General features: G+C 44.6%; 2 protein-coding genes across 2 annotated transcripts; one reads left to right on the top strand and one right to left on the bottom strand.

The window, feature by feature from the left end:
* The first annotated feature begins 258 nt into the window (after positions 1 to 258).
* On the top strand, positions 259 to 8,061 carry TTI2 (TELO2 interacting protein 2). The gene is made up of 7 exons (XM_007433732.4): positions 259 to 1,285; positions 2,530 to 2,716; positions 4,111 to 4,203; positions 5,391 to 5,578; positions 5,666 to 5,809; positions 6,337 to 6,499; positions 7,411 to 8,061. Exons 1-7 carry the CDS (start codon positions 624 to 626, stop codon positions 7,612 to 7,614), a joined length of 1,641 nt encoding a protein of 546 aa, XP_007433794.1. The 5' UTR covers positions 259 to 623; the 3' UTR covers positions 7,615 to 8,061.
* On the bottom strand, positions 7,680 to 21,908 carry MAK16 (MAK16 homolog). The gene is made up of 10 exons (XM_007433731.4): positions 21,831 to 21,908; positions 19,057 to 19,106; positions 18,079 to 18,188; positions 15,673 to 15,737; positions 14,607 to 14,758; positions 14,405 to 14,459; positions 13,876 to 13,950; positions 13,031 to 13,144; positions 9,215 to 9,271; positions 7,680 to 7,999 (listed from the first exon to the last, which is right to left on the bottom strand). The coding sequence occupies exons 1-10, from the start codon at positions 21,843 to 21,845 to the stop codon at positions 7,817 to 7,819; spliced, it is 876 nt and encodes a 291-aa protein (XP_007433793.1). The 5' UTR covers positions 21,846 to 21,908; the 3' UTR covers positions 7,680 to 7,816.
* Between the last annotated feature and the right edge of the window lie 4,753 nt (positions 21,909 to 26,661).

Below are 26,661 nucleotides of genomic sequence, written 5' to 3'. Positions count from 1 at the left end.
ACGGCTTAGGGAAGTCGGAAGAGTCAAACCTGTGCAGTCTTAGGACGGAAACTCGAGTAGAAGCAGCTTCGACTGAGGAAAGCGGGATAGGAAAAGAGTGAGGAGAAAACGGCGGAGTTGCCAAGGAGGCCGGACGGGTACCTAGAGAAAAAGTTAGATTGGCCCACAGTCTTAACTTCCGCTCAAAACCGGAAGTGCCTGTTTCAGCCGTCAGGGGCCCTGATTGGCGCAGATTGAAAAGAAAACGCCCGGTTTCCTCCGTGGAGGGGCAACGGCTGACATAGAGTCCGGGGGACCTAAGGTGGAGAGGCGCCGTTCTTCGGTACCGCTCTTGACCCTTCACGCAATGCTTTGTTCTTCCCTTTCTTATCTCTGAGGAAAGGAGGTTGAATTTCCGCTTCCGGCGGATAGCGGAATACCGGCAGGACCTTCCGTTCTGCGGCAGCCGGGGCGCTTCTGCGGCGTCCGACGGCGGAGCCGTAACCGGCTTGAGTCCGGGTGGCGCTTGAGCGCGATTCGAATTGAGGCCCAGGGAATCCAAAGGAGGGGGCGGGGACTCGGGAGGAGAATCAGCGCGGGAGGCCAGAAGTCGGTGCCGGCGGAGTGAGGACTTCGCAGGCGCGATGCCCGGGGACGAGGCCTGTCCCAGCCCTGTGGGGCAGCCCCGCTCGCTGGATTCCGCCGCGGGGGGGCTGGGGGAGCCCGCTTCTGCCCCAGCCGAACAGGCTCTCCCCCGGTTCTTGCGGCTCTTTGGAAGCGGGGCTCCCGGCACAGGCAAGACGGGGCTCCTCAGAGGCCTCTCCGCCCTCCTGGAGGCTGCGGACTCTCGGTGGCTGCTCGGCGCCGCCCCGGCCCTGCTTCGGGAGCTGGTGCTTGCCCTGAGCCGCTACGCAGCGCCTCTCCGGTGGGAGCCGGAGGGAGGCGCGTCCCCCGGAGAAGACCCCTCTGGTGCCGCGGGAACGGAGCGAGCGTCGGAGGTCAGCCTGGTTTTCTGCCACATCCTGGCCAAGGTAGAAGCGGCGAAAGGCCTGGACGAGTTGGACCCTGCGGTGGTTGGCTCGGTCCTTCGCCAAGTGGCAGGACCCGTCTTCATCTGTGCGGTGGCTCATGCGGCAGAGAGGCCATGGACCCGGCCCAGGAGCCGGCGTGGGGCTCAGGAGCTCCTGAGCGCTCTGTTGCGTGTTTTGGAGTATAAATCGGTACCCGAGTTCCTCAGAGGCACGTGTGAAGATGGGCACGGCTGGTTCGTTGTGGTGATGCAGTGTCTGAAGCCAGAACTGACCAAGTGAGTGGAAGCCCAGCGGTGAGCTCTGGAAACAAAGATGTAAGGCTCGGTTGTAGCCTAGAACAAAGACTGAAATGTCCTTCAGTAACCTTGTAATTGAACTTGACCATGTGGTTGAGCTTATAGATCAGAAGAGATTCTTTCTACAGTCAATGTTGCCTTGAAAGAGGCCACTGAGAAGCATTATGGGAGTGATGACTTAGGATTAGGGATATGCCATTTTTTTGGCTTAGGATCACGTTTGCCCTCAAGTGTTATGCCAGTAATTGTCCTCTTAAGAAGTAGACAGGGCCAGCCCTCAGAAGTGAATGTAAGCAGAACAAAATGTAGCTTTGATTTTAAACTGAAATAGAATGAGAGAGCTCTAGACTGATAATGTTGTTGTTCAGTCATTAAGTCGTGTCCGACTCTTTGTGACCCCATGAACCATATGTAAAGAGGCCCCTGGGATAGGAGTTGAATATGTGAACAGTGTGGTGTGGTGGCTAAAAAGGCAAATATGGTTTTATGCTGCATCAATACAAGCACAATTGATATTTTCATTATATTCTGCAGTGGTCAGACACTACCTCACCTATGGTCCATTTCTAAGTACCCTTTAAGAAAGGTTCAGAGAAAGTGAAACAGGTGTAAAAAAAAAAAAGCAAAAAGGGTGATCTCAGGACTAACAACTAATTCTTATGAGGAGAAATTGAGAACTGGATGTTTAATCTTGAGAAAAATCAATAGAGTTGGAATGTGATTGCATTCTCAAAGTACCTGAAGGAACATCATGCAGAAGTTCAAGGCCTGTTCTTTATCATCCCTGACAGCAGGATTCAGAATAATAAATTTAAGATACAGGAAGGCATGGTTGAATGTTAGGAAAAATCTTCCAAACAATAAGAGCAGTTTGACAGTGAATCCATTTACCAGGGAAATAATAGGCTCCTTTCGGAGGATGCATTGAAACAGAGATGGTTTAATTTGGTTTCCTTCATGGCTACTGTGAACTTGAAGCCCAATGAAATGAATTTCAAACAAGTAATTATTTTGGTTATCATCTTGTTACTGTTGCCACCTTCAAGTGTAATGAATTCCACACAGAAGCAGTCCCACAATGTAGGGCTTTAGTTCATTGGCAGAATCTATGGCTTTTCAGGAAAAATAGTAGTCTCTAGCATCTCAGGTTAAAAGAATCAAATAATAAGTGTTAGGGAAAACTTCTCTTTGTCTAACCCTGCTATTTTCTTTCTCTGATTCAGAGAAACATGGCAGCGTAACCCAGCAACAAAGTACGTGTTTTGCTTCGTGCTCCAGCAGGTCCAGAGACCTTGGCTTGGTGATCACCTGGAAAAAGTCCTGCCACCTTCACTACTGCTGTCAGATGACTACCAAGTAGAAAATAAAATCCTGGGTGTACAGTGTCTACATCATATTATTCAAAATGTGGTAAGGAAATAACGCACATCTACACCATTCTGCCCTTTCACTGCAGATAGATTATATAGAGGCCATGGTCATCTACATGCTCTTCTCTCCAAACAAATAAATAAATAAGTTGGGGAAAATGGCTATTAAACCTCATCTGATTAGAGCAAAGAATTATTCTTCTATTTCAGCTTGAAGCAGATACAACTGAAAACATTAACACGACTTGAAAATTGTTTTCATCAATTTTATGGCACTGAAATAGTAATGAGAATAGGCAGCATTAGACAAATAACACACTTAGTCTTTGATTTAAATCACTTATTCAGCCCAGTTTTCAACATCCCTAATTGATGTAGCTATGCCTATGTTTGAGGAAAGGAGAAGATATGTTGGGTTTATGGCTGCTATTTTAGATTTAAATGGGGATAAACAGTGTATTATTTCTGCATAGGCAAGAGCTAATCAGTATACTGTACTAGCCATTTAAAATGAAACAGCTGTTTTCTTCATTGTGCTATTTAAGGCAAAGATAGAGTGGTTACATTCACACAAAACTGTAAACTGGAATTCTGTAGGTTTCATGAGCATGAAAGCCCTATATGCAGTCTGATTATTTCCAGATGGCTCTTCCTTCTTAGGAGCAGGAGTTTAAATAAGCAAAAAGGGAAAAATAAGCACAATTTAGCATATAATCCAAAGGTGGCTTATGATCCCTGGTTTGTTTGAGACTGACAGAATAAGAGTCAGGTTTGTGTTTAACGTAAGGGTTTTCTTGCCCTTGTGAGTTCCTGGATACTAGAATCACATTAGGAGGACCCAAATGGAAGAAAATTGGTAGCGTGTAAGTACACACTTGCTTTTGAATAATCAGCATGGTTTTCCAGAATAATTGTTTATTTGTTCATGAGAACATTGGCATTGGGTGAAGCTTTAAGATCTAGAGAGCCACGGTGAGAGCTTTATGGAAAATGTATTGAGGGGAAAAAATGAACCTTCTGTTGATAGGATGTGGACAACCATATGTTGGCTTTCAAGGTAGTCTCTAATTGGGATATTCTTGCTTGTGCCAAAATTGATTAGTATTGTGTCCTTACTGTTGGCAAGGAATGCTGCATACAAAATGGGTATGACTAAGGCTGATAACCTGCTCTACTCTAGCCACGTTTTGCTAAAAACCGTGATTGTGAAAGCCTCAGTTGTCCAAAGCCATGCTGAGTGGTGGAGGTCACTAGGTCACTGTCCAGTGTCTTTCTTAGTGCTTGGCATAAAGATACCCAAAAAGGGAATGATGTTATAGGTATATATGCACGTACCTATGTGCATTTCCTAATGTCATAAAGAGATTCTGTTTGCACAGTGTAGCCAAATACATCTCCAAGTCAGATAATCATATGGATGTACTCTTGTTGCAGCCAGCAGCTGTCCTCTGGCAGTTTAACAGAGTGCAGGTGGTGTATCATGCTCTCTTTAATCATCTCTACAGCAGGGAGGCTCAACTCATACAGGTAATGTACAGTATAATCCTCCATATATCTACTCAAAAATAACTGCCATAGATTTCATCTGGGCTCATTCCTACCTAAGCAACCATAGAATTGCAACCTTAGCTTTGCTTTTACAAGCCATCCCATCTCAATTCACTCCAGTCATGGAGAAATGATAACCCTTTAGATCTCCCAGTCTCTCTAATGGCTTCTCAGCATCTCTGTTTGAAAATGAACTGATCAGTCTCTATCCATCATATAATTGCTGTTGGACTGAATTTGGAGCCTTTAAAGAAATGCCCTGCAGCCATGCTCTTTTTCTGGTGACATAGAACTTGCTTGTTCTTTCCCTGCCCAGTTAGCCAACAGATATGCAGTGAGTGGCATTCCCAGGACAAGGTCTGCCACTGCTTGTTGGCTGAGGTGCAGAAGTGAATCTTGGATGGGAAAGGAGAAGGCTCTTTTAGAAATCTTGCCATTGGTTTTTCTAGTTCAGTATTATATATAAGGATAATGGTAGTTGTGCTCTGTTTTGTTTTGAATTTTTGACTTTCCAGAGGTGCTATGAATTGAATCTGGGACTCTCCACATATAAACATCTCCCTAAATGGAAAAATAGGGAAGACAAGTATTTAAGGTTCCACCCTTAAGTATACCGTTGGGAATTACTTTACTTCTGGGTAATTGTGATCAAGGTCTGTGCAATAAAAAAACAGTGTTGGGTTCACCCAAGGTGAATGAAATATAAGTGTTGTGTTTATGTAACTTGGTTTGCCCAAATTAACTCTGTTAGGGTTTAGTATAATAGCCTGATTGAACCATAAGCTGCCTAACTCTGTTGTAGGTTAGTCAGACATGTTGTGCTAACCCAGCCAATAGATTGGGAGGACAGAGAATTTGAGGGGGGTCTTTAGCCTTTATAGAATAGAGTAGAGGTCTGTATGCATCTATTTTTTAATTGGGAAAGTACAGTTTTGATCCCCCTGATTTCTGTACTGCATCCTCCAAGATGGGATATATTAGCTCCATCGTGTAATCTCAACCACCCTGCTAAGTATGCCAGGCTGAGAGGGTGACTGGCTAGCTCAGTATCAGGCAGTGAACTTCATGACAGAATAAAAAAATAGAACCCAGTTCTCAGCCACGCTCTCTGATCTTCTGTGTCAGGTGGATGCTCACAGGTCCAGCTGTTCTCATCCCTAAACCAGGTTGTGTTGCTGTGCATACTGGACTTGCTGCCAGTCCTGGAGAGGGCCCCACAGCAATTGTCCCCTAACTCCCCACTTGTCACACCCTCTGACAAAGTCCTCCAGCTGTTATTGACTCACATGGAAGCAGAGAACCAGCTGTCTTTGCGGAGAATATATGCCAAGAGCCTGCCTGCCTTTGTTGAGAGGTAAGAAATGCCCCATCACTGCTTGGTAATGAGAGTGCCCTTCTTCTCACAGGGCTTCTAATTCTCAACCAATTTGTCTTTTGAGAGGCTTGGCATCCAGATTGTCCGTCATCTGAAGCGGCTGCAGCGAGTGATCGTGGGATACCTGGAAATCCCTGATGGGCCAGAGGAAGCTGCTCGGATTGCAACATTAGAAACACTGGAGTGTACGATACAGCACGCCTGGCCTAGGTATCTAAGAAGACAGGCATGAACTCCTAAAAGCCTTGGGTGCCTCCCCCAGAGCCCCTGAGAAAGTTGCCACAAAGTTGATAGATAGGTATATATGTATATCAGAAGGGGGAAATTATGGAATAAATGAGAAGCAATCATATGAGGCGGAAGCATTTTGGGGTGCCTTTTAGTAAAAAAGAAAAAAGACAGCTGCTTTAGAATCAAAGGGATACTCATGCCAAGAGAACATGCTGAGAAAATAAATCTTTCTATTCCAGTCAGTAAATGACTGGTCAAAGCTATAGTTATCTTCGTTATTAGAACACTTATAAGCCGTGTCAGTAGGTACCCCAGCAGGAGACAATAAATGCAAGACAGACTGCAAGCAGCAATCAAGCAAACACACAATACTGGGTCTATCATAGAAGGGCTAGTTGGCTGGGTAGCTTTTCCAACTAGGTTGGGTTTGTGTTCCCAGGTCTACCGGGGGTTCATCTGTCTCCAGAAATAGTCTTTACAATCAGATCTCCATCTTCTTGTCACAGAATGACTTGTCGTCTTGCCATAATCCTCAAGGCTTTGCTAAGAATGATGTGGGATGTGGCCACAGACAGGAGCACCACCCCTGAACTTGTGAAAGCAGCTTTGCTTCAGAGAGCCACCAAGTGCCTCCTCTTGTTGAATCACTGTTCCCAAGGACAGGTGAAGGTGAGCCAAGTTTCAGTCCCAAGGTGAACCGCAGGTGTGGAAAAGCCTAGGTTTTCAACAGGAGAGGAGGAATCTTCAGGGGATAGTATGATTTGTATCTATCTGCTAGCAGCTGATCTAACATACTCAAAATTCCTCCCATCTCATAGAAGTCTGAATGTACATGTGGCTATTATAAACCTGATTTAGCAACATCCTTTTATTCTCCCCACCACCACCACATCCTGAAATGGACGTATTTCTATACAAATATTTTAAATAAAACACAACACCCTCCCTTCTGAGATCTGACAGGCCTCCATCCTTTCAACCTTCAGGAGAGCACTTAAGACCTAGTTCTTCCCCCAAGCATTGGGATAGGGTAAGGTTAGAGTGGGAAATAATGTGTGCCTTGCAACAGGGGAGCATGGCTGTAGTTCTTCTGTTTTTTGGTTATTGGTTTTTATTGGGTGCTTGTGGTTTTATTCTTGATTGTAAGCCACCCAGAGTTTGGTTTAAGATGGGCAGCTATACAAATGCTTTAAATAAATATTTCTTAATATTCTCCTGTTCTTATTTGAACATGCAAAGAGATCTGTGAGGATATTTTTTTCTGGTCTTTAAAAGCAGTGCCCCCCAAAAGTATGCTTTGCAGGGTACAGCCTGGTAAGATGGCAGGAATCCAGGACAGAAACATGAGATCTCACACCAAGGTGTAGATAGCTATAAGCTAAATCAGTGTTTTTCAGATTTGGCAACTTTAAGATGGGAGTTGAAGTCCACCCATCTTAAAGTTACCAAGTTTGAACAACACCAAGCTAAGTGAATCAACAATCTAACTACTGTATGTGTGATGCTCCCTGGGGAACAAATGGAGCAGAGCAAGAAGCAATAAATAAGCCCTTTTATATCTCTTTCTTCTCTGCCACCAGGTCCTACTGCAAGGAGTCCACCAAAGCTGTGAAAATGAACAGCTCAAGGAATGCTTACACCAAATACAAGAGGATTCTGCCACAAGTTTGTCTGCCCAGCAACTCCAGAAAGACATTGGTCAAGGGGAAGCCTGTTTTTTGAACCTGGAAGGAAAAACTCCAGATTTTAAGAATGAGAATACTCTTGCTCTGCAACAGCTTTAAAAAAGAAAAAAAAAATTTTTTGCATGTGTGTGGGTGGGGAAGGACAGCAGAGGCAAATTGCTAAAAATAGAAAGCCACTGACACGCTTGTTCTGTGCTTATTCCTTTGTCTCTTTTATACAAAAAGCCTCAAGGCAGTTCCATGGGTGAAGACATGTACAATTATTTCACAGTCCAAGCATTTTTTGCCCTTGACTCCCAAGTCACGTCTCTTTGGATTTGGATGGTGGTTCCACTTCCTGCTCGTACTCTATTTCAACATAAGCTCTTTTCCTCCTGAGTGGCCCTTTCAGTGGAGTTTTCCCCTTAGACTTGGAATCTGGTTCTTCCTCTTCCTCCTCGCTGGATGTCGCCTCCTCGCTACTTGTTGCCAGTTTGTCCATTTCCTTCAACAGAAAAAAAACAGAAAGGTTAGACACAACAGTGCCTGCCTTCATTACACAATTGGGAGGCAATCTGAAGAACACCTTTGCTCACTCCCAACCCTCCGCGATTCCTTGCTGCCAGCATTCTCCACCAAACAGCTGCGCTGCAGGAACTGCCACTTCTGAAAGCCGTCGCTTTCGATCTGAGGTTTGTTTGATCACCAGAGAGAACAAACCTGATCCTAGCTTGACTAGGGTATTCTGATCCTGGTCTGACTCCTGAGACTGGGGGCAGGCTGCCATTTTTCTAGTGAAAGTCCCATTTCTTTGGGAAATCCACTGGAAGCTGTGGGCCAATTGTGGGGAAGGGTCAAAGTGAAATTGGCACTCATTCTCTCTCTTATACTCTCTTCGCCCAGGCCTTTGGTGAGGGAGAGGGAGACCCCTTGCTTCATTCTATCCAGTCTTGCCATCCTTTATCTTTCAAGTTTTTTGGTTTTATTGTAATTTGTCGTGAGCTGCCCAGAGTTGTTGGGAGCCAGGTGGCATACATGTTTAATAAATCATCATCATTGTCCTAAACCCCTCCCTTTTGTCTGAGTCCCTCTTCTCTAAGAAGTAGCATGCCAAGGAAGGAGCAAAGGTCTTCCAGGCCTGAACTGCTCACAGAGGGCTTTTTCAATGAATACTGCAGGTTGCCCATCTCTAACTTCAGGGAATACACAGCCTGGAGAACCACAAAGGCCAGATTAGAGTCAGCGCTGCTGTAACACGAGTATGGCTATTTCAGTCTCTTCCCTTCTGCTTTCTGTACAGATTTCCAGCCTTGCTCAGGGAGTAGATCAAAAGATACTGGATGAACCAACCAGGCACATATAAGAAATGCCAGTGAAGTCTGACATACCCTGTTGGGCTTATCTATTCATGAAAAGGCCCAGCACCTTGCTATTACCTAAAGAGGTCCCAGTCTTTCCTTGTCCAGTTATCCATGGAATAGTATTTTCTATGTCTCCACCCATGGATTTCAGCAATAATAATGATTGTTGGCACACGTGATATTCAAGCTATGTTACAGAATAAACTAGGAACAGATTCCTGACATGAGACACAGAAGGCCACAGTACACAGGCAAACACGAAATTACTTCATTGCTGAACTTGGACTTCACTACAATAGTGCACCTGGGCAGATAATCCTGAAAGTTTTGACTTACAATCTTCAACAGACTGCACTTACCTCAAAGTCGCTGAGGTCACTCTCATCAACTTCCACATATTCCCTCTTGTTCAAGTCCTGCAGGGAAAGCGTTAAAAAAAATGACCCACAGAGCAGCATTTCTTCATGCCTAACTAACCTTTCTTCTTTGTTCCCATCTGGATGTGTTATCTCTACCATCTTTGTTCTTTTTTAGTTTGTGTTGTTTTCTTGTTTTAAAGGTTTTTTTAACAATTTGCAAACCACTAGAAACCAGAATCTTTTTTTGGCTAGAACTTATGGACAGTTAACTAGAAAAGGCTCAAGGATGACTGGTGTTATATATGGTAACTGCACCGAGGCTATTATATGCCCAAAGATGGAAAATACAGAAATGCCGACAATGGAGGAATGGATTGTGAAGATGGCTGGGCTTGCAGAGTTGGCTAAAATGACTTGTTTGATTAAGGAGGGAACTACAGTGGGGCAAAAAAGTATTTAGTCAGCCACAAATTGTGCAAGTTCCCCCACTTAAAAAGATGAGACCTGTAATTTTCATCATAGGTATACCTCAACTATGAGAGACAAAATGGGGGAAAAAATCCAGAAAATCACGTCTGATTTTTAAAGAATTTATTTGCAAATCATGGTGGAAAATAAGTATTTGGTCAATATCAAAAGTTCATCTCAATACTTGGTTATATATCCTTTGTTGGCAATGACAGAGATCAAACGTTTTCTGTAAGTCTTCACAAGGTTTTCACACACTGTTGCTGGTATTTTGGCCCATTCCTCCATGCAGATCTCTAGAGCAGTGATATTTTGGGGCTGTCGCTGGGCAACACAGACTTTCAACTCCCCCCATGGGTTTTCCATGGGGTTGAGATCTGGAGACTGGCTAGGCCACTCCAGGACCTTGAAATGCTTCTTATGAAGCCACTCCTTCGTTGCCCGGGCGGTGTGTTTGGGATCATTGTCATGCTGAAATACCCAGCCACCTTTCATCTTCAATGCCCTTGCTGATGAAAGGAGGTGTTCACTCAAAATCTCAAGATACATGGCCCCATTCATTCTTCCCTTTACACAGATCAGTCGTCCTGGTCCCTTTGCAGAAAAACAGCCCCAAAGCATGATGTTTCCACCCCCATGCTTCACAGTAGGTATGGTGTTCTTTGGATGCAACTCAGCATTCTCTCTCCTCCAAACACGACAAGTTGAGTTTAGACCAAAACATTCTACTTTGGTTTCATCTGACCATATGACATTCTCCCAATCCTCTTCTGGATCATCCAAATGCCCTCTAGCAAACTTCAGACGGGCCCGGACATGTACTGGCTTAAGCAGGGGGACACATCTGGCACTGCAGGATTTGAGTCCCTGGCGGCGTAGTGTGTTACTGATGGTAGCCTTTGTTACTTTGGTCCCAGCTCTCTGCAGGTCATTCACTAGGTCCCCCGTGTGGTTCTGGGATTTTTGCTCACCGTTCTTGTGATCATTTTGACCCCACGGGGTGAGATCTTGCGTGGAGCCCCAGATCAAGGGAGATTATCAGTGGTCTTGTATGTCTTCCATTTTCTAATTATTGCTCCCACAGTTGATTTCTTCACCCCAAGCTGCTTGCCTATTGCAGATTCAGTCTTCCCAGCCTGGTGCAGGTCCACAATTTTGTTTCTGGTGTCCTTCAACAGCTCTTTGCTCTTGCCCATAGTGGAGTTTGGAGTGTGATTGTTTGAGGTTGTGGACAGGTGTCTTTTATACTGATAACAAGGTCAAACAGGTGCCATTACTACAGGTAATGAGTGGAGGACAGATGAGCCTCTTAAAGAAGTAGTCACAGGTCTGTGAGAGCCAGACATCTTGTTTGTAGGTGACCAAATACTTATTTTCCACCATGATTTGCAAATAAATTCTTTAAAAATCAGACAATGTGATTTTCTGGATTTTTTCCCCCATTTTATCTCTCATAGTTGAGGTATACCTATGATGAAAATTACAGGCCTCTCTCATCTTTTTAAGTGGGAGAACTTGCACAATTGGTGGCTGACTAAATACTTTTTTGCCCCACTGTAGTTACTTTTATAAAAGACTAGAAACCCTTTATGGACTTTTTGCTGAAAATGGATAAAAATGAACTGGTGATTTCAGGATTTATTGATTAAAAGGGTCTATTTATGGGAAGAAGAGAACCATGATATGTAATTTGGGAGGGTCAAGATGGCAATTATTATGTTTGTAACTGCTGCAAAGATGATCAGAAATTGCCTTTTTAGATTTTTTTTCTCTCTTTTGTTATCTTTTACTTTCTTTTCCTACCTTTTTTTTATGTCTCTGTGGTTTTTTTAAACCTATGTAAAATCTTTTATAATAAAAATTACTTGAAAAAAAATAATTTGCAAACCGCCCAGAGTTGCTGAGTTAGGCAGCATATAAATTTAATAAATTATATGTATTGTCGAAGGCTTTCACGGCTGGCATACGATGGCTGTGCACAGAGAGAACTGCTCCTGTCTGTGCTCCTGCACTCTGAAGATGCCGGTCACAGGTGCTGGCGAAACGTTAGGAAACAAAACTTCCAGAACACGGCCACACAGCCCGGAAGACCCACCCCAGCCATTTAATAAATTATAGTTGGTCACAGTCATCCAAATGTTTAGACTGGATTTGGCATTTTTATCCACCTATCGAGTCCTTCCCAAGGATCTGGGACAGGCAGATGTTGTTTGATGGTGTTAAAGGTATCGTCGCAGGATGTGAACTGTTCCAGGTAAAGCTGCCTTTTGCAACTGACTGATGGTGATTTTGTCAGTGCCGATGGTGTTCAAGTAGTGCTCCAGATGTTTTGGGATTGCACCCAAGGCACCTATTACTGTTAGTACTATCTTTGCTTTCTTTTGTCACAATCATTCTATTTCTATTTGCAGGTCTTTATATTTTGTGATTTTCTCCAGTTCTTTCTCTTCTCTTCTGCTGTCTCCAGGTATTGCAATGTCTACTATCCGGACTTTTTTATCTATCTTATCAACAATTGTTAAGTCTGGGATGTTATGTGGGAGATGCTTGTCTGTTTGAATTCTTAAAAGCCTTCAAGCAAGGAAATGTAGGAATCTTTGTGGAGACTTTGTTTGGGGAAGCAGGATGCCCCCAAGTTAACAAACCTGCCGTAACAGCCAACTGTGAAGCTTGGCTTTTTTGACACAATCTGAAGTTCTGGGTTAGCAATAAAGCAGGACACATGGCTCTGTTCCACCATCTTACATTCCCCTGAAGTGCTAGGCTAGGGCTGCAACTCCTAGAATTCCCAGCCAGAATGGCTGAAGACCAGCTCAGCATTCTGGAAGTTGCAGTACTAACTGGTGGAAGCTTTACAGTGAGAGAGCCAATCTTGAACTAAGGAGGAATTTCCTGACTAAGCTAGTAAGCAAAGGAATAGCCTACCTCCTGAATCTGTGGGCGCTCCGTCCCCAGAGGTTTTCAAGAAAAGACTAGACCCCCATTTGTCTAGAATGGGATGAGGAGTCCTGCACTGCGCAGGGGGCTGGACTAGAAGAGAGACCTCCAAGATCCCTTTCAACCCTATGATTCTAATGTGCACCTGAAGGACTACAAATTGGGAAAGCAGATTTTTGGCAGCAATGCTTCATGTGCAGCTGCAACCTCCTTCTGTTACTCTCAGGGAGACCTCCCAACAGAGGAATGGATGAGGGTGCCTTAGAGTGGTGCTGTAGAAAGGTTTTCCTCGGTACATACACGTAGCGTTCTCCCAGTGCTGCGCGCATATATGCTGCCCAGCACCCATAAATGATACCCTCCCCACCCACTGCCCAAAGCAAATCAGCAAGAGAGTTTTGAAAGCATTACTTTCTCCTCTGCTGCCTCCTCTTTCTCCGCCTCCGAGTCACTTTCGCTTTCAGCTTCGTGTTGCTCCAGAGCTTTGTCAAAGGCATGGATAGGGAAATTATAGATATCGCCATACTAAAAAGAAGAACAGAAACACAGAGAAAAGGAACATGTTACACAATTTCTAAACACCAAAGATCTCTAACAGAAGTTTAGAAATCTCTAAATTTTCCCTGAAGTCACTTCAGTGGCCACTGCTGCATCTTGCCTTATAGTGAAACTTGAAGGAATCAGTTGGGGGGAGGGAGTGCCCACTATTCCCAAAGTTAGTTAAATCACAAGTTACATCCTTCACAATGATTTGCACAAATCACTGCAGGTAGCATAAAATTAACTGCTTCATCTGGTCTACTTTGGAGGCAATGGGATTGTTTCAGGGGATGTCCAGCCCAAAATTTGGTCTACTGCACCTAAGTCCAATAAACGGGGGTTCATTAAATCAAGGTTCCCATGTGGTAACTCCTATAGGTTAACCATGTCCTTCATACTTTTTTCTTTTTATCTATCCTTTATTGGAGGGTTTTGGATTTCAGAATAGATTCACCACTTTCTCTCCACTATATCCTAACCCTTTCATTTCCCTAACAACTTATACAAGGCCTGGGGATCTCCAGTCCAGACTACTTGTTCAGTATAGAGTAATGTTAGATCCTTCCCCTGAATTCCAGGGATCATTTTCTGCTCCCTCACCCGGCCTCTTGGTTGAGCTGAAAGCCATAAAGACCAGAGCAGGTGCCCTCCCTCCACACAATGGAAATGACCTGGTAACCCAGCCCTTTTGGGAACTTCCTGCTAAGAGGTCATACCGTATCCTGCTTGAGTCTCTCCAATAATTCTTTTTCAATTGCGTTGTCCAGCTGAGCTGCAACTAAGGCTTTTTCCTGGTAGAAGAAAACAAGGAAAAGTTCAATAGGAGAGTGGAAGGTGAAAGATAATATTATGTGAGAATGGGCTGGTTCTACTCATCCTCCGCAAAAGAGTGGGACTTTCCAAAGGCCTTTTTTTCCCCAAAGCCTTAGAATCATATATGAACACTCCTGGCTGTCATGCTCAGTATAAACTCCTGGGACAGATCCAGCCCAAAGGGGTGGACAGGGTGACTCTTAACATTGCTCTAAAAGTGGATCACCATCTGAGGATTTGCTCATCTGGTAGGGGGACTCCTGGGCTTTATGGGGAGAGGACATCCACTAAACGCTAGCACCCAGACCTTATGCTCAAGATACTGAAGCAACAAAAGAAGACAGCAGCAGAGTCCGGGGGCTTCCGCAGGGCCTGCTTGAGGGGCGAAGCAGCAGAGGATTAGGAACCTCTGCGGCAGATACGGTACTTTACCTCTCGCCTTTTTTCACGCCTTTCGACCTTTTTGCTTAACGGAACGAGTTTCCTCCTGAAAGAGAAAGGCGACGTCAGTGGAACGGCTTTGCAAGCCAGGTGGCAAGAAGCAGCCAGCTCCCAGGCCAGCAGCAGGCCCGCATCAGCACTCTGCAGCAGTAACACCGCTGCTGAACTGCAACAGCCAGGAAATGCAACCTACTGTCTCTTCAGCGTCAGCTTGCGGATCCGGATCAGGTACTGGGTGATCTTGGTAAAGCGCTGCTTGCATTTGTGCCGGATGAAGCGGGGCCAGTAGATGAGATTCTCGTCAATCTCCTCTAACGCTTTCTCATAGTTTTTGCTCAGCCGGACCTGCCAGAAATGAAAGGGGAGGTGGTGTGCAGCACTTCTGAGAAAGGGCACCACCAAAGCACATAGAAAAGAGCAGAATGAGAATCTGGAAGATTGGTTACAGGGTGGGAGAACATTACCTTTTCTGAGACGGGACAACAGGAACTAAGTAAGACCATACTACAGGTCACATACACCCCATAGGTTTTTGTATATCAACATTATGACAGATTTTGTTCTCTCTTTCACAGAAACGCTGCCTCGGTCACCCCAACCTTCCTTCCCATGTTTGTGGTCCGTTTACTCAGTCCAGAGAGAACCTCATGGAAATTCCTACAACCGTCTTTGGGGTTCAGCACCCTGAATAATTGGATGCTACTATTTGACTCTCCCATGGCTAAGCCCTCTTTCTTGTTCTTTCAGGACCCTCCAGGTTCTCTAGTAGCACACAGTTCCCTCTAGCGGACACAAGAAGCATACACAAAAAGTCACAGGAAGTTTCAAGAGCACAATTCCATGTGCAACACTGAAATCAGAATAAGACTACATAGAACGCTGCCATGGAAGTGCAGATCCTCTGCCAAATCCGAAGCATGAACTCCTGCTGCAAAAATGTGTCCCACCTGCGTCTGCCTAAAGGTGCCTGCATGCATCATGGCAGAGAAAGTATCTTGGCCCACATATTGTGCTTTATTTGGTTTTGGCTCGGCAACGTGTGCAACAAACTATGGTTGGTGCCCTTGGCAATTTATTTTCCAAATCAACAATGCCAGGAATCAGATCCCTACAACTGGAGGCTTGTTCACACTTAATACCTAATTTTTTAACAAAGGCTACCATCCCGTACAGGAGTAATCAGTCCCAATTATAAACTTAAAGGCATTTAAAAAAAAAGTCCCAAATTCAGTCCTAGCACATTGGGAGGGAGTACTTACTCGTTCCCAGAGTCGATTGGGAAAAGCAGACCGTTCAATGGTTTTCATGTAAAGGTAACATTGCCCTAAAACATGAACAAAAACAAGCAGCGATATGAAACACCTTTAGATCTGCCACACTCTCGGTTACAGAAGCAAGCTATCTGCTCCAAAATCACTTAATCCATAAATTCTCCAGGTTTGTGTGACTGGCGCTCACAAGGTCCCAGCCTTTTCCCAGGAAACTGTTTTCCTCATTTGGGGGAAAAAGCGCTAAGCTGACATTTGCATACTTGGTTCCATGGCCAAGTGTGGTGCCAGTGGGAAAATACTAATCCTCAAGCACTATGCGTTAAATCAGGGAACATTACAAAGGGGACCTTACCTTTACAGGTAGTCCTCAGGTTATGACCACTCATTCAGCGACTGTTCAAAGTTACAACAGTGCTGAACAAGGGGGACTTATGACCGGTCCCTGAAGTTGCAACTGTTGCAGTGCCCCCGTTGTCACATGATTGCCATTTGAGACCCTCCCTGCCGGCTTTCCACAAGCAAAGTCAACAGGGAAGCTGGCAGGAGGCCGCAAGTCGCTCCTGCTTTTTCTCCTAAGGCGCCCCCAAGTGGCATGGGGATCTCATACTCTGTAGAGGCCACCCGCAGCACCCGCCCCCTGGCCTGCTTGCCTGGGGCGGGGTTTCAGCAGAAGTGAATGCTTCTGGATTCCTGCCTCTTCCCACACTGCAGTCACGTGAGCTCCTCACTTAACGACACCAACGGGGACCACTAAGATTGCTGTTGCTAAGTGATGCGGTCACATGACATCACGCTTTATGACCGCATTGCTTAGTGATGGAAATTCCAGTCCCAATTGCCACTGAACCTGAGGACTGCCTGAAAACAGGTGGGCTACAGTGCCCCATGTTCAATTCCAAGCCAAGTCAATTTATACGAAAGGGAATTCGGCCCAGTAGAATGGAAGGGCTGGAAGTGATTTGCACTTTCTGCTGTTTCTTTAAGCACACAAGGCAGCTGAGAAGGAGCTTCCACCACTCAGGCAACCCCATCCTGTACAAGAAAGATGAGAAGCTCGCATGTGCTAAACGGTCCTTGTATCCATCCGGCCCAGTCCTGCTTACCGACTGGCAGCAGCCGTCTATCTAATTTTGTATTGGGGATACTAAGGATTTGAACCTGGAACCCCCTATGTGCAAAGCAGGTACCCTTCTATTAAACTATACCCCTCTCCCTAACTTAGCAACCTTATATATATTTACAGCATATCTTTCTGCAATGGCATTTAAGACAAGAAATGGTGTAGTCTTACTGGCTGGACCTACACATTTCGTTAAAACCTCACAGAGCTGGTTTGGTTTGGGTGAAGCTCACCGCGTGGCCCCAGCCTCTGTAGTTTGCAAACCCTGAATTATGGCCTTGACCTGCGTGCCAACCATATTAAGCATTAGTTACCAAACCATGGTTAAAATCAGTGAAGGCTTGGTTCAGTGTGGGATGCCAACCGCTGTCTCTAAACCAAGCTCAAAGATCCATACAGCTTCAGCAAATTTACTGCATATGCCTCTAGGCCACACGCTGGAATAACAAGGCCGGTCATCCTGGATATCACCTTGCAATCTTTCATGCATAGCTTGATAGAAAGCTTTAGACATGGACACGCCTTGGTATGCCCACGAAACACCTCCGCTTCGCAAGCTGCACTAGTTGCCAGTTTGCTTCTGGGTGCAATTCAAGGTGCTGGTTGTTACCTATAAAGCCCTACTCGGCATAGGGCCTGGTTACGGTCTAACATAGTATCTGCCCAGCTGGTTTCAATCTGGCAGGGTTGGCATGCTCCGGGTTCCATCCATTAAACAATGCCAGCTATCGGGGCTCCGGAAGCACACCTTCTTTGTAGCAGCACCTACCTAGAGCAGCTTGTGAGGCAGAGGTGTTACACGGGCATAGCGAGGTGTGCCCATTTCTAAAATTTTCCTATCAAGCTATGCATGAAAGAATGAGGTTCTCCCAGAGATTCAAAGGGCTCCCACCCTGCTGGTGTTCTGAAATCCCTTAAAAATCTGGTTCTTCGCCCAGGCTTTTGGCAAGGATGACTGATGCCCCTTCCTTTCTTTTCCTTCTTCCCCTCCATGTTTGTTTTCTTTGCCATCTTTGTTCTTTTGTCTTGTGCTGTTCCTGTGTTTTTGTATTGTTCTTTGTTTTAAAATGTTTTTAACTGTAAACCACCCAGAGTCACCGGCAGCGTGCAAATTTAATAAATTATTATTATTGTTGTTGTTGCTGTAGTAACCCAAGCAGCCCTTTAACCCTCTTCCAGAAGCTACTGACTGTTGATGGACCTAAACGAGTCCCTGCTCTTTCAGAGCGAAAGCCCTGAGTGTGATACTGAAGAATGGCAGCAAGAATCTTTACCTTTCTCTTCCTTGATAGTAGCATATTGGCTGTTGGCTAAGGGACAGGACGAGCGATTGCACAGGCCTGTTATATTAAATTCATTTCGGCAAAAGCTCTGAGTTTTTGTTCTGCAAAGGAGAAAGTTCTAAAGTTAGTCACTTTTAAACATCATGCATTATCTCTCATCTCCATTAACTGAATGTTACTATAGAATCACTAGGCTCAACAGCCTGCTGCAATCCAGATGCTTTGGGACTGCAATACCCAGAATCCCCAGGGAACATGGCCAACTGCTTATGAATGCATCTGTGTGCATAGGAAGAATGTCAAGAAAAATGAACCCTTAAATGTTCACTATTGCTCCCCATGTAGATATACTGTAATTTCAGTAACTCAAAAACAGGGTTTCTGGATAGTATAAATGGTTCTAAAAGGAAAACTTGTCCTCAAGTGCTGGTGCCTGTATTTCTGCAATTTCTTCAGCAGCATAACAGAAGTGGTTTATCATTACATTCCTCCAGGATGGTTTTTCAACTCCCCAGTTCAGCAACCAACCCTGGAATTCACAAGCAGTCCCCCATCCAAGTCCTTACCAAGGCTGACCTTGCTTAGCATCTAAGATCAGCCAAAGTGAGCTAGGTGTTGCTCTGAGCTGTGCCATTACGGAATTTACTCAACAGCAAACAGGTATTTCTGATACTTTTTATAACAGCCTCCTTGCAGGCATGCTGGTTGAGAGAAACATGGACATTAAGAAGTAGGAAATGTGAGTGAACTCATTATTTAATTCACTGTCCAAAATACTCCAGCCCAAGGGAAAACCACCTGGAGTTTCCCAAATATTCTGACCACAAATCTCATAAACCCTAATTGCTTTGCACAGCACCTGAGACACATCAATTGTGTAATCCAGAACATCTAGAAGACACCAGGTATCTTCCCTTCAGTTCTAACCCTTGAATTCAGCACATATAGTGAAAATAAAGGAATACTCACTTGATCTTAAATGAGCAGAACTGTTTGTTGCCAAGAGTATCCCAAACAATCTAAGAGAAAAACAGACTGAGTTAGTCATTCTCCCCCGGCTTTTCAACTCAGAATGTACACATCATGGCAAGGTTCTTTGGGTGAACCAAACAAGCTCTGTTTTAACTCAATGATGTGCAATTGATGCTATTGTTTTAGTGTACTGATTTTTACTTTGCATTAGCTACCATAGGCATTCTACTAACAGAGACATACAATTTCCTTAATACAATTAAATAAAAAAGCAGGATTGTATCATGTGGCTATAACACTATCCAAGGACAAACACTATACAACACTATAACACTATACAAGGACAAAGCAATGAAATTCTAGAGATCTATTGTGCATGTGTGCTTTACACACTCGCCAGTGTGTACAAACAGGGTGAGATGCAGGGCTAAAAGCCCATCAGATACAAGCAATACACTGTCCCCACTGCTGTTCTGCATAGGCTTAAACCCCCCAGCCAGATAATCACAAGCACTGGATACGAGTACAAGTTCAAGAGTGGAATCACCATCAGCCACCTTCTCTACATGGAAGACATCAAGCTGTATGCTAAGAGTGAACAAGACATCGATTTGCTGATCCACCTAACACAGATCTACAGCAAGGACATTGGGATGTCATTTGGACTGGAGAAGTGTGGCCGGATGGTAATAAAGAGAGGGAAGGTAGTTAAGACCAATGGAGTGGAACTACCAGTGGGCCACAAAGCAGACAGAGACCAGCTACAAATACCTTGGTATCCCACAGTCACATGGGAACCATGAGGAGGAGACAAGGAAGACTGCAACATCCAAGTACCACCAAAGGATAAGATAAGTCCTAAAGAGCCAGCTCAATGGAAAGAACAAGATCCATGCCATCAACATGTATGCCCTGCCAGTCATCAGATACCCTGCCGGTATCATGAGCTGGCCAGAGGAGGACATGGAGGCTGCCAATGTGAAGACCCGGAAGCTCCTCATAACGTACAGAGGTTTCCACCCCAAGTCCAACACCCAGAGACTGTAATCAGCCACAAAGAAGGAGGGTGGGGTCTGGTGAAAGTCAAAGCCACTGTCCTGGATGAAACCCAGAGCATCCAGGAGTACATCAGTAAGATGGCACACAAAGATGAGCTGCTGAGGCGGCCTCAGGCAGCAGACGACCTGGGAGGACGTTCAAGCAGAGGAACAGCCATGGCAAGAGACGACCCTGCATGGGAGGTACCATTGCCAGATAGCTGAGGTGGCTGACATCGGAAATCCTACCAGTGGCTAGAAAGGGCTGGACTAAAAGACAGCACTGAGGCACTGGTCATAGCAGCACAAGAACAGGCACTAAGTGCCAGATCCATAGAAGCAGGGGTCTACCACACTAGACAGGACCCAAGGGGCAGACTGTGCAGAGCGCCCTCAAAGACAGTCCAACACATAGTGGCAGGGTGTAAGATGTAGGCAGGAACAGCATATACTGAATGGCACAACCAAGTAGCTGGCATTGTGTGCAGGAACATCTGCACGATGTATGGACTAGATCAGTGTTTCTCAACCTTGGCAACTTGAAAATGTGTGGACTTCAACTCCCAGAATTCCCCAGCCAGCTCATGCTGGCTGGGGAATTCTGGGAGTTGAAGTCCACACATCTTCAAGTTGCCAAGGTTGAGAAACACTGGACTAAATCCTCCCAAGTCCAGATGGAAGATTCCTCAGAAGGTCATGGAGAATAACAGAGCTAAGATCCTGTGGGACTTCCAGATCCAGATGGACAGGCAAGGACTGGCCAATCAACCAGACATCGTGGTAGTAGACAAAGACCAGAAGACAGTGGTGGTGATAGATGTAGCAGTGCCAAGTGACAGCAACATCAGGAAGAAGGAGTATGAGAAGCTGGAGAAGTACCAGGGCCTGAAGGAGGAACTAGAGAGGTGTGGAAAGTCAAGGCCAAAGTGGTCCCAGTGGCGGTAGGAGCACTCGGGGCTGTGACTCCTAAGCTGGGAGGTGGGAATGGCTCCAACAGATCCCAGGAACGACATCAGAGCTCTCTGTGCAGAAAAATGCAGTGCTAGGAACAGCTAAGATACTACGCAGAACCCTCAAACTCCCAGGCCTCTGGAAGAGGACCCAAGATTGAGGAAGACACAGACCACCCATAGGGGTGAGAGGGGAATTTTTTATAGTTTTATATATATATATATATATATATATATATATATGTGCGTGTGTGTATAATATATATACATATATAATATATATGCATATATAAAATTTACTGTATTTTGTATAGTTGAGCTTTCTCTTGACATATAAACTACACGTTTTGCCTTTTTTTTTTTTTTTTTGGTCTTTTGCCTCCAAGTTTCCACACACACATTCTGCCCATGCTCAGAGTTGCCTTTCTCCACTCTCCACGCCCAGATCCCACTGCTGGAGTCGGGGATAAAGCCGTGGCATTCTGCACATGCTCCAGCATTCTCTTCTCGTAAGGCTGCCGTTAGGGAGAGGAAGACTCTTGGCATATACGCTCCCTGCAAGCGTAGGGAAGCTGAGCACGCGTCCCAAAGAGCGAATTCCGACGCTCGGTGCAGCCCCGGCGCGTCCAGCACCAACAGGCTCCGCTCCCACGTGGAAGGAGGAAGCCCAGCCAGGAGCGGCAGCTGCCGGTCCCCGGAGCCTTCGAACGGAACCAGATCCGTTTCCCAGAATAACTCATGTCCTTCCCACCCGAGGTCCCGGGTCCCCTTTTCCCCAACTCACGTCGTCTGAATGCATCTCCTCGCGGCGAAGCGAACATGCCGGGAAGTCTCGACGCGGAGATCTCGCGGGAACCGGGAAGACAAAGTCCCGCGAGGCAGAGCGACGACTGCGCATGCTCCACCATAGATTTTGGAAGACGTGCACGCTGCGGTTCTACGACGGGCTCAGTGTATCCTTATCCCGCTCTCCTCTTCCCCCGTTTGCAGGGCAGAAGCGCAACTCAGCTTCCCATAGAAATCAGTCCTATTGATTTTCGCCCACCTGTGCTGGACCCACGTAGGGACTTATCTTCCCTGGCCAAAAGCATTCTATTAAAGACCTTTCAAATTAAAGAAACCTCTTTCTGCTAAACACCACTTGAAAATTGGGAAGATTTGTTTATTTATTGCTTTTAAAATCATAACAGAAAAATTAAAAGAAACAAACAAGGACAATTACAAAGCAAATACATACATTCCCAAAGGAAAAAAATAATGCTTAAAAAGTGCTTAGAAAGGTGAAAACTATAACAGAAAAAAGAAACAAAGTATATATCATTATAACAATTAACAGTTACAATGCTATACATACTTACCTAATGTAAATATTATTCAAGTGTATACATATTAATTTCTAATACATTTATATAACTATTCTTTTTAATCTACTGTATTTTGTATAAATGAGCCCCGTATTTCATTACACTTGTCCATACAAAGTCTACATCTACAGGCAATCCTCTCATAAGTAGCAAGTTCTGTCAGGTCTCCAATCCATTGAATAATTGGAGCCATACATTGATCTTTCCAATGCTGCTATTGTCTTTTGGCCATAGTAAGGGCACACCATCATACATATATAGTCCACCACTTTCTCCTAAAATTTGGTAAGTATAGGACATTGGAACTGTCGTAACTGCAAATGGTCCCTAAATGAGGCAGTTGCTAAACAAGGACTGCCTATATAGGAACCATGAGAGGTCCCAAAGCTCTTTTTTCTGTGTTTGGCCATCTGGGATGGCAGAAACCCTTGCAGTGGCTTCTGCTGCTTAGGGTTACTGGTGCTCTGAAAAAAAGGACAACGGGTCCTCCTTTCTGTCCTCATGTCCTCCATCCAGCAGGCATAGCCTTCAAATCAAATATTGTCCGACTTTTTGAGTCTCTAACAAACTACCTGAGCAGCTTTTCTCTGTGGGGCAAAGCTTCCTTTATAAGCACTAAGGCAAGTTAACAAGAGACCTTAATTAGTTGATTAGCACTCTGTCCTCCCACCAGCTTGTGCTGCTGCCCAAAATTGACAACACCTGAATCAGTTACACCCTCAAGGCTTTTGCCTCCTAACCTGCTCCAGCACCTCCCTGCCATTGAAAAACCAGTCTTCCTGGTGCTGGAAAAAGTCATTTCTTATAGGCCTATGTACTTGGGGGGGGGGCAGCAGTTTTTACTGTAATTTTTGTTGCAGAGGCCAAGAAAGTTAAGCAGTGTGTGTGTGTCCTCCTTTTTCCCCATTTGCCTCCTTTCCCATTGTCCCTGTCCTCCTTTGCCTGTTCAGATCTCTGGTAACTCCACTTCTGCTCCACTTTTCAAGCCAAATTGGCAAAAGAATTATTAGGCAAGAGGCTTGAGCATACTTTATTACGAGCATTTTTTTTTTTTTAGATTGCAGGGCCAATCAGTATAATGGTTCTTCCCCACCTCCACAGGCAAGCAGTCTGGAGAAATTAATGCACGAGAGTGCCTCTGAGAATGCGTAAGTTGCTTTCCATCAGCTTTGCTGAGCATTCAGATTCTGAGCTTATTTAATGGTGAGCCTGCACTGGTAAATTCATCCACAAGAGGGCCTAAACAAGCATTTAAAGAATATTCTGTATTCCGTAAAAAGGAATTATAAAGGAATTATAAAGGAGGGGAAGACACAACTAAGAAATATCTTTATTAGGATCAGCCAAAATATCACAAAATCTGTGCAAGGCAAGATGTTTGAGAAAGCAGGGACAGGGAGAGGCCGCATTGGTTAGACTCCCTAGTTCCACTTATCTCACTTTTTCATAGAATCCTAGAATTGTGGAGTTGGAAGAGTCCACAAGGATCCTCTAGTCCAGCGTTTTTCAAACTTGGCAACTTTAAGATGGTGGACTTCAACTCCCAGAATTCCCCAGTCCACACATCCTAAAGTTGCCAAGTCTGGCTGGGGAATTCTGGGAGTTGAAGTCCACCATCTTAAAGTTGCCAAATTTGAAAAACACTGCTCTGGTTCAATCCTCTGCAATGTTCTGGAAAACCAGTTGTGAAGCCTCTTCTTGAACCCCTCCAGAGATGGAGGACCCAAACTTCTATAGGTAGACTGCAACATTTTGTCTCTTGAAGAATTCTGAAAAACTCAGAAGCTTGAGCATTCTTTTCTGCCATTTTAGTCCTAATAAAGTTAGTAACTGTGGATTTTGAATTAACCTGTTCTTTTTTGGAATTTGATTAAGATGTCCCTAACTTTGCTCATTTACTTGCCATTTTTTGCATCCCTCAGCATTTGCAACTCCTCATTTGGTTCACAATCATATGTAGGTTTATGTGGGAGTAAATTCCATTGTGCTGCTCATGAGAAGACTTACAGGACTGAACAGCAAGGGGGAGATTTTTGCAAAGCAGTCCACTACAAAGAAATCATCTTTACTGAATTCCGTCATTTAGTTTATATATTGCACAAAACGCTGGCTTGTTTTATTTTGCTTTATTGAATAAATTTTACTTGGATGGGATCTTACAACACATTAATTCCATAAAATATGATTTACAGTGAACAACAGTTGGGATCGTACAACATGGGAAAAATACTTTTACACCTGCTTTAAGCCTATTTGAGGCTTAATTCACCAAATTACTGTAACGTTCCACTGAGAATTCGGGAAACTGTTGCTAGTTTTCTCCATTTCGTTGTCAGTTTCCAGCCACCCAATTTTAGGGGACCTTCTTGGCAAGAAAAAGCAGCTGGAAATGATGAGCCAAGGTCTGACTAAACCTGATCTGTGTTAAAAGTTGAGATTCCTCTCCCTTTTTATGCAGCAGTAGCATTTTTTAAAAAAATAAGAGGGTTTTTAAAAGATGCAGGAAAGCCATACTGGAGAAACTGGAGTTCTGAACAGTAACACACATTTTTAAACAGAAGAGAAGAAAGAGTTATTTTTATTTATTTATTTATTTATTTATTTATTTATTTATTTATCATATTACTATGCCAGTTCCCCCCAGTATATTTTACTGTGGTTTTGTTACCTAAACCTCTCTTTGTTTTCAGATTCTGAACTCAGCAATTCCCTCCGTTGCAAAGTGAGCTTCAGTCTATACCAGTAACTCCTGTCTGTTTATTCAGAAGTATCCAGGGACACCTTTCCTCAATTTGTTGCCCTTCTGCTGCACTGGACCCATAGAACCAGCCATGCTGGCATTCTGAGAATTGTAATCCAATATATCTGGAAAGCACCAGGTTGAGGTAGGGTCTCCTAGAAGATTTCTTACAATTTCCAGCCAGGTGTATTGCAATGTTTGCTCCTCACCCAGTTTCCTGCAAATATGACCCAGCTAAGCATTAGACTGATCTTTGCTGCAAGACTCCCGTGTGATTTTTGTTATTTAGATGCATTGTTGCTGTTGGAATCCATTCGTTGAAGAGACAAAAGCCATTAGTGTAGGACAGTGTTTCTCAACCTTAGCAACTTTAAGACATGTGGAGTTCAACTGGCTGGGCAATTCTGGGAGTGGAAGTCCACACATCTTAAAGTTGCCAAGATTGAGAAACACAGGCATAGGAGGTTCACACATGGCTTGTGTGCTGAGCCTCCATCGCCCAGACTCTTCCGCCTTTGGATCCAGGCAGCGTGAGTCTGGGTCACCTGATGTTCTTTTTTCATGCCTCAGTTGCAGCTGACTCAGCAACAGAGAGAGGCCATCAGCTCCTGGTGCAGACGTGGGTGGGCTGTTTGTTCCTCCTGATGCAGTACAGATGGCAAAGCCTGGAGCAGATACCTATAGTCAGGATTCAGCCAACAGCTTAGTCAAGTTCACCAGAACTCCAGAGCTTGGTTACACAGTATTTATTGAAGCGAGTTAGGAAATCATAACCCAAAGAATATCAACAGTGGCTTTATGTAAAAACAGTGTTCAAGCTACCTTACATTTCTATTTCCTTCCCACCACACAGAAGGAGGTGCTTCACCATTCTTTGAAGGACCTGGCCTGTTTCCACCTGCCTTTTGTCAGCTTGCACACATCCATGGAATATATCAGCAGTTTGAGGGGAGATCAAGAGAGAAATGCTGCCTCTAACGTGCAGGTTTGCTTCCAGCATCATTTATACATGGACATCTGCAAGGAGAGTCAAATGATGTACCTGTGTCACTTTGCGCCTCCAGTATTTTGTACAATGACATCATGAGGCAATGTTGTCCCTGGGAGATCGTCACCATTTAAGACAGGTGCCACTCTACCAATAAATGGCTGGGCTGGGCTGTAGGATTGATTGGCAAGTGAACAAATATCCCAGTTGCAGACTGTTGCCGAGAAAGTTACGAGGACATGTAAGAGTTGAGCTCAACTTGAGGGCACTTCTCTCTTTTTACAATGTATGTTTTGCTGTCCTGCCAAGAAACAAGCGGAGAGCTGTGTGCAAGCTCCTGTTAAGAGCAGGGAGGTAGTTGAGAATGTAAAGAAAAAGTTATACCATCAAATATTGTTTTGAGGTGAGGGAAGAAAGACATACAGTACAGTAGGCCTCCCTCTCAGAACTACAAATACCCCCCCCCCCAAATAAACAGAGCTTACACTCAGCAGCCATAAAGTTCTGAAAGGAATGTCCCAAA

The sequence above is a fragment of the Python bivittatus genome, unplaced genomic scaffold (genome assembly GCF_059951505.1).
Source record: "Python bivittatus isolate LINGU-HERP-01145 unplaced genomic scaffold, Pbiv_v1 ctg000320_np1212, whole genome shotgun sequence".
NCBI classification, from domain to species: Eukaryota; Metazoa; Chordata; class Lepidosauria; order Squamata; family Pythonidae; genus Python; species Python bivittatus.
Note: the sequence above shows the minus strand (reverse complement) of the source record. Positions and strands in the feature narration are given on the sequence as shown.

Bases quoted from the DNA above. Each gene is read 5' to 3' on its own strand.
- TTI2 (XM_007433732.4), top strand. From the start codon at position 624: ATGCCCGGGGACGAGGCCTGTCCCAGCCCTGTGGGGCAGCCCCGCTCG. The intron at 2,717-4,110 runs GTAAGGAAATAA...CTCTTGTTGCAG, and splicing joins ATCATATTATTCAAAATGTG to CCAGCAGCTGTCCTCTGGCA. The intron at 5,810-6,336 runs GTATCTAAGAAG...TTCTTGTCACAG, and splicing joins ATACAGCACGCCTGGCCTAG to AATGACTTGTCGTCTTGCCA.
- MAK16 (XM_007433731.4), bottom strand. The intron at 18,189-19,056 runs GTGAGTATTCCT...TCTCCTTTGCAG, and splicing joins TTCTGCTCATTTAAGATCAA to AACAAAAACTCAGAGCTTTT. The intron at 13,145-13,875 runs GTATGACCTCTT...TCTTCTTTTTAG, and splicing joins AGAGACTCAAGCAGGATACG to TATGGCGATATCTATAATTT.